Consider the following 7,500-nt stretch of genomic DNA (forward strand, 5'->3'; position numbering starts at 1 on the left):
GTGGATGGCAAGACAACCCGTTGTCTAGTGGATACGGGTGCTTCTCACAACTTCATGTCAGTGCGGGAAGCAAAGAGACTTGGGTGCCGGGTCTCAAAGGAAGCAGGCAGTATGAAGACGGTGAATTCAACTGCCAAGCCAATTGATGGAGTAGCTCGTGGTGTGGAGCTGCACATTGCCACTTGGAAGGGAGTAGCCGACTTCTCTGTGATCTCGATGGATGACTACGATGTCGTGCTTGGAATGGAGTTCATGGACAAGGTAAAGGCATTTCCCATTCCATTTTACAATACTATGTGCATAGCACAGGAGGGAGCAATACCATGCATGGTGCCGGTGATGAGGCAACAAGGAGAGTCGAAGCTCTTGTCAGCCATGCAGTTTTCCAAAGCTTGGAAGAAGGGCGAAGAGACGTTCCTTGCGACTGTAAGGATTGAGGCAGTTGAGAAGGAAGTCCAACCAGTCCCTAGAGCTGTAGAAGCAGTCCTTAAAGAGTTTGCGGATGTCATGCCAAAGGAGCTGCCCAACACTCTACCACCGAGGAGAGAGGTGGATCATGCCATAGAGTTGGAACCGGGTGCCAAGCCCCCTGCCAAAGCGCCATACCGGATGGCACCTCCTGAGTTGGAGGAATTGAGGAAGCAGTTGAAGCAGTTGTTGGACGCTGGTTACATCCAACCGTCCAAGGCCCCTTATGGTGCCCCAGTTCTTTTCCAGAAGAAGAGGGAAGGAACACTGAGGTTGTGCATCGACTACAGGGCGCTAAACAAGGTGACCATCAAAAACAAGTATCCAATCCCTTTGATTGCAGATTTGTTTGATCAGTTGGGAGGAGCCAGGTACTTCACCAAGTTGGACCTGCGCTCGGGATACTATCAAGTGAGGATCGCACCGGGAGATGAACCGAAGACCGCATGTGTGACAAGATATGGGTCTTATGAGTTCCTCGTCATGCCGTTCGGCCTGACTAACGCCCCTGCTACTTTTTGCACTCTAATGAACAAGGTATTCCATCCTTTCTTGGACAAATTTGTTGTAGTTTACATCGATGATATTGTGGTGTACAGCAATTCTCTAGAAGAACACCTCGAGCACTTGCAGAAGGTGTTCAAAGTTCTGAGGGAGAACCAGCTATATGTGAAGAAGGAGAAATGCTCATTTGCCCAAGATGAGGTGGAGTTCCTTGGTCACAAGATACGGGGTGGACAATTGCTCATGGAGGAGGGCAAGGTGCGAGCCATTCAAGAATGGGAACCACCAACCAAGGTACCTGAGTTGCGGTCTTTCCTTGGATTAGTCAACTACTATCGCAGATTCATCAAGGGATATTCAGCCATTGCCGCCCCCTTGACGGATTTGCTGAAGAAGAACAAGACGTGGCTGTGGACGCCACTATGCCAACGTGCCTTTGACGACTTGAAGAAGGCACTTATGGAGGAACCAGTGCTGAGACTTCCTGATCTTAGCCAAGCTTTTGAGGTACACACTGATGCATCAGATTTTGCTATTGGTGGTGTACTCATGCAGGATGGACACCCATTGGCTTTCGAGAGTAGGAAGCTCAATGACACCGAGCGGAGGTATACCGTTCAAGAGAAGGAGATGACAGCCGTAGTGCACTGCTTGCGAGTTTGGAGGCACTACCTACTTGGTTCTCAATTCGTGGTCAAGACTGACAATGTTGCCACAAGCTACTTTCAGTCCCAACCGAAGTTGTCACCCAAGCAGGCTAGGTGGCAAGACTTCTTGGCAGAGTTCGACTACAAACTGGAGTACAAGCAAGGGAAGACAAATGTCGTTGCTGATGCCTTAAGCAGGAAGGCCGCACTTGCCGCTGTTGTACAACCACAGAGTTCTCTCATGCAGAGGATACGAGAGGGCTTGTTGCATGACCCCCAAGCCAAAAGTCTACTAGAGCTTGTCAAAGATGGGAAGACAAGAAGATTTTGGCTCGATGATGGTGTTCTATATGCAACAGGGAAGAGAATCTATGTTCCAAGGTGGGACAATTTGAGGCGAGAGCTACTAAAGGAGTGTCACGACTCGAAGTGGGCGGGACATCCAGGCACCCATCGAACTTTGGCGTTGATGAGTGAAGCTTACTACTGGCCACAGATGCGGGAAGATGTAGACTCGTTCGTGCGGACTTGCCTTGTATGCCAACAAGACAAGACCTTGCAGAAGCAGCCGGGTGGGTTGCTAGAGCCACTTCCTGTTCCAACCAGACCATGGGAGAGTATTTCCATGGACTTCATTGTGTGTCTACCCAAGTCAGAAGGGTGTGGCTCTATTTTGGTGGTGGTCGACAGGTTCACCAAGTATGCTACCTTCATCCCCGCACCGACGGATTGCAAAGCGGAGGAAGCCGCACGCTTATTTATGAAGCATGTGGTGAAGTATTGGGGGGTCCCGAAGAGTATTATCAGTGACCGTGACACTCGCTTCACTGGTAAGCTCTGGACGGAGCTATTCAAGCTACTTGGCTCACAACTGAACTTCTCTACCAGCTTTCACCCACAGACAGATGGCCAGACGGAGCGGGTGAATGCACTGTTGGAGTTATACTTACGGCACTATGTGAGTGCTAACCAACGAGATTGGGCAAAGTTGTTGGATGTTGCTCAGTTCTCGTACAATTTGCAGCGGTCAGAGTCGACAGGGACAAGTCCTTTTGAGTTGGCAACGGGACAACAACCTATGACTCCAAGCACAGTGGTGTCAGGCTACACGGGGAGTAGCCCTGCTGCATACAAGACGGCCAAGGACTGGCAGGTGACTAATGAGCTTGCTCGGGCTCAATTAGAGAAGGCAACTCGGAAGATGAAGAAATGGGCGGACAAGCATCGGCGTGACGTTGTATTCCAACCAGGTGACCTGGTTTTTGTGAAGCTCAACCCCTCTCAACACAAGTCCACTAGAAAGGTACACAAGGCGTTGTTGAGGAGATATGAGGGCCCATTTCCTATCCTCCGAACCGTGGGAAGAGCTGCTTACCGTGTGGAACTACCGCAACGACTGAAGATTCATCCGGTGTTTCATGTGAGCAATCTCAAGCCCTACCATGCCGACCCCGAGGAGCCAAGTCGTGGGGAGTCTCAACGAGCTCCGCCTTTGATGGTGACTTCATTTGACAGGGAAGTTGAGTGCATCATGGCCAAGCGAGAGGTGCGAAGCAAGGGTGTACCGAGGTACTTTGAGTACTTTGTCAAATGGAAGGGCCTGCCAGAGTCCGAAGGAAATTGGGAGAAAGGGGAGTCCTTATGGCAGTACAAGGACTACATCGAAGCATTCGAACGAGACGGGACAACCTCGACGACGAGGACGTCGCCAGATTAGGTGGGGGAGGATGTCACGGCCCGCATGTTGGAGGTTCAACCCAACAACTATTGGGCCCTTCTAGAAGATTCATTTGTGAAGGTCAAGCCCAACAAGAGAAGCTCAAGGCCCGGCCCGTCGGATGGATCATTCTAGATCCCTTTACTTAATGTCTAGATTCAATGTATCTGTAAAGTTAGGTAGCAACGATTCTAGACCGTTAGATTGTTTCGATCCTAGCCCTCCATTTTAGGGTTTGGTGAGCTAGGACCTCTATATAAGGAGGGTTCCTCATTAGGAATCCTCACCTCACAACTTGTAAAGCATAGTAGCAATACAAGCAAATATTCTCCCAAACTCTCTCAAGTGTTCTTAAGTGTTCTTGAGCGTTCTTATCGTTCTTGCTCTTGTTCTTGTGTTCTTGCTTGGTTCGATCTTATTTTGCAGGAAGGAAGGCTGACTTAGCTTGTTCGGAGAGGCGATCAAGTCTAAGGCCGCACGGAAGGAAGGCTTCAAGAGTCATCCCGTGACACATGGCATGCGCGCAGCCTGCGCGCAGCCTGCACGCAGCATGCGCGCAGCATGCCGGCAGCCTGGTTCCAGGTTTTTTCAAATGTCGACAGAATTTTTCAAACCTTGTCAAACCCCATTTTTATTGAAATTTCCTCGCACAATAAGCTCCCTATAATTAAGTCTATGATTTTTAGGACCTTCTCCAACTTACAAAATGATATTTAGGACCTTGCCTTGCCCTCACATGCCGTGCCCATTCAAGGCATTCCGAGAAAGTGAGGTTATTGGAGGCTTCGGATGGCGTGGCTTGCCTTGCCTTGCATTGGCATGCCATGCCCAAGTTGTGGCCTACACCAAGCCATTCAAGCCATGCGTTGCCTTACCTTGGAATTGCTCATCATCCAATGCATTCCGAGAAAGTGAGTGTAGGCGAGGCTAAGGATGGCTTGCCTTGCCTTGCCTTGCATTGGCATGCCATGCCCAAGTTGTGGCCTACACCAAGCCATTCAAGCCATGCGTTGCCTTACCTTGGAATTGCTCATCATCCAATGCATTCCGAGAAAGTGAGTGTAGGCGAGGCTAAGGATGGCTTGCCTTGCCTTGCCTTGCATTGGCATGCCATGCCCAAGTTGTGGCCTACACCAAGCCATTCAAGCCATGCGTTGCCTTACCTTGGAATTGCTCATCATCCAATGCATTCCGAGAAAGTGAGTGTAGGCGAGGCTAAGGATGGCTTGCCTCGCCTTGCCTTGGCATGCCGTGCCCATGATGTGGCCTTGACCAAGCCATTCAAGCCATGCGTTGCCTTCGCCTTGGCATGCCGTGGCCTTACCTCGCCATGCGATGCATTCCGACAAAGTGACGCGAAGCGGAAGCCTATCATGGCGTAAAAATGTCGACAAAATTTTTCGACATTTGAATAATGGGGTTTGACAAGGTTTGAAAAATTCAATACAAATGGTAGGCTTGAATGTCGACAAAGTGACGCGAAGCGGAAGCCTACCACGGCGTAAAAATGTCGACAGATTTTTTCGGACCTTGTCCTGCCATGGGCTGCGCGCAGCATGCCGGCAGCCTGTGCGCAGCGTGCGCACAGCATGTCGGCAGCGTGCGCACAGCATGCCGGCAGCGTGCGCGCACCATGCCGGCAGCCTGTCGACAGAATTTTTCGAAACTTGTCCTGCCATGCGCGCGCGCAGCTTGCTTGCAGCGTGCTGATTCTGTCGACAGTGAGGCTAGCGAAAGTTGTCCTGCCATGGCGTGCGCGCAGCCTGTGCGCGCAGCTTGCGCATCTGTCGACAGTGAGGCTAGCGAAACTTGTCCTGCCATGGCATGCGCGGCGCCTGCGCGCAGCCTGCGCGCAGCATGCGCACAACATGCGCGCAGGCTGTGCGCAGCGTGCGCGGAGCTTGCGTGCAGCTTGCGCATCTGTCGACAGTGAGGCTAGCGAAACTTGTCCTGCCATGGCATGCGCGCAGCGTGCGCGCAGTCTGTGCGCAGCATGCGCGCAGCCTGTGCGCAGCGTGCGCGCAGCTTGCGCATCTGTCGACAGTGAGGCTAGCGAAACTTGTCCTGCCATGGCATGCGCGCAGGCTGCGCGCAGCATGCGCGCAGCCTGCGCGCAGCATGTGCGCAGCATGCCGGCAGCATGGTTCCAGGTTTTTTCAAATGTCGACAGAATTTTTCAAATCTTGTCAAACCCCGTTTTTATTGAAATTTCCTCGCACAATAAGCTCCCCATAAGTAGTCTATGATTTTTAGGACCTTCTCCAACTTACAAAACTAAAAAATTCCTCCCGGATTTGTTTTAATGATTTTTTCAATTTTACGACTTCTAAAAATAATAAAAAATACTTCCCGACTTCAAAAATTTATGAAACTTTTTCCCATCATAGATTGCATGTTTCTTAGTATCCCTGCAAAAAATCACGTCCAAATACCTTGTATTGAATTATTTAGAGCCCATTATGACTCCTCGCGCATAGGTGATGTCTCTTCCTGTCAAAGGGCTAAATGCATAAAATGCTATATAGGGGGGTGTGTGTTGCCTGCATATGCATGGCAGCCCATGCCTTCCTAGCTGCAGCCCCCTTCCCCCACGCCACACCCATGTCATGTTGCCTCGATATGTTGCCTCGGTATTATGGGTTTGGTGTCGGGGTCGGGGGGCTGCCACCCATGGCGGTGGTGGCCGGAATCCGGCCGCCGCCACCATGCCGCCGCCATGGGTGAGGGAGGAAAAAAAAGGCGTGGAAAGTTGCGAAATGGGGTTGTCTAGGCTTTTTTTTGGCATGGGAGAGCATGGAGTGCTAGGAACTCCTTCTCAAATGCACGGGCATGTCGACCACAACCTCATTTCGCAACAACAACCACCCGTGTGGGGTGGCGGTGGGTGGATAGTCGCGGATTGGGGCTTGCCAAGCCAATGTTTTCAAAAAATTTCATCAAAATTAAAAACAAATGTTTTGTTGCCTTCGGATTTGTGGGCGAGCGGCGAGTCGGAGTGGAGCCGGTAAAGTTTAACCTCGGTGTGCACGGTTGTTTTTAGAAACTCAATCCAATGCCGGGGACGTTGAAAGTGACGCTCTTATGAGTTGCAAACCCGCAAGATTTAAAGAACCTTTTCAAAACAATTTCAAACCAACAAGATTTAAAAACAGAAATTTTCATCAAAATGAAAAACAAATGTTTTGTTGCCTTCGGACTAGTGGGCGAGCGGCGAGTCGGAGTGGAGCCGGTAAAGTTTAACCTCGGTGTGCACGGTTGTTTTTAGAAACTCAATCCAATGCCGGGGACGTTGAAAGTGACGCTCTTATGAGTTGCAAACCCACTAGATTTAAAGAACCTTTTCAAAACAATTTCAAACCAACAAAATTAAAAACAAATGTTTCGTTGCAAACAAATTGTGGGCGAGCGGCGAGTCGGAGTGGAGCCGGTAAAGTTTAACCTCGGTGTGCACGGTTGTTTTTAGAAACTCAATCCAATACCGGGGACGTTGAAAGTGACGCTCTTATGAGTTGCAAACCCACAAGATTTTAAAAACTTTTTGAAAATGTTTCTTCTAAATGACACATTTTGATCCTTGGCAAGTGCTCAATCCGTAACTATCCAATCACCGCCACACCACACCGGTCGGGAGTGTGTGAATGGTGTGCTTCCCGGGGTTGGCATAGATAATCTTTCGCATCGACAATCTTTTGCATGCGAGGGAATGTCTATGCCAACCCCGGGAAGCACACCATTCACCCACTAGTTGTGGGCGACGATGGGTTGGCTTCAAATGAATTTTTGCTTGGGGTTGTCCTCGGTATGCTTTTGTGTTGGGAGTACGGCCACCAAACCTTCTCAATGCACGGGTATGTCGAGGATGGCTTTCGGCGGGGTTGATGAAGAAGCTACCCAATTCTCGGCCACACGAACACATGGTGACGATGCGTTGGCTTCAAGTGAGCTTTAGCTTGGGGTTGTCTTCGGTATGCTTTTGTGTTGGGAGTACGGCCACCAAACCTTCTCAATGCACGGGTATGTCGAGGATGGCTTTCGGCGGAGTTGATGAAGAAGCTAGCAAATTGTTGGCCACTCTCACACGTGTGGGGGTAGGTTGGCTTCGAAAGAAGCTATCCAATCCTCTGAGTGTGCGGTTGAGCTATGATTAAGATTGTCTAGGCATTG

The 7,500-nt window shown here is 50.3% G+C and overlaps 1 protein-coding gene across 1 annotated transcript in view; it reads left to right on the forward strand.

Annotated features, from left to right (window-relative positions):
- The window catches only part of LOC148286384 (uncharacterized), a 4,926-nt gene extending 1,254 nt beyond the window's left edge, over positions 1-3,672 (forward strand). The window contains exons 1-2 of the mRNA XM_088246509.1: positions 1-667; positions 2,723-3,672. The exon at positions 1-667 is cut by the window's left edge and continues 1,254 nt beyond it. Coding sequence (XP_088102635.1) covers positions 1-667; positions 2,723-3,336 — 1,281 coding nt within the window. The 3' untranslated portion in view covers positions 3,337-3,672. The remainder of the gene's footprint in view (positions 668-2,722) is intronic.
- The last annotated feature ends 3,828 nt before the right edge of the window (positions 3,673-7,500 follow it).

This window comes from Prunus avium, unplaced genomic scaffold (assembly GCF_965620075.1).
Source record: "Prunus avium unplaced genomic scaffold, drPruAviu1.hap1.1 HAP1_SCAFFOLD_233, whole genome shotgun sequence".
Lineage (NCBI taxonomy): Eukaryota > Viridiplantae > Streptophyta > Magnoliopsida > Rosales > Rosaceae > Prunus > Prunus avium.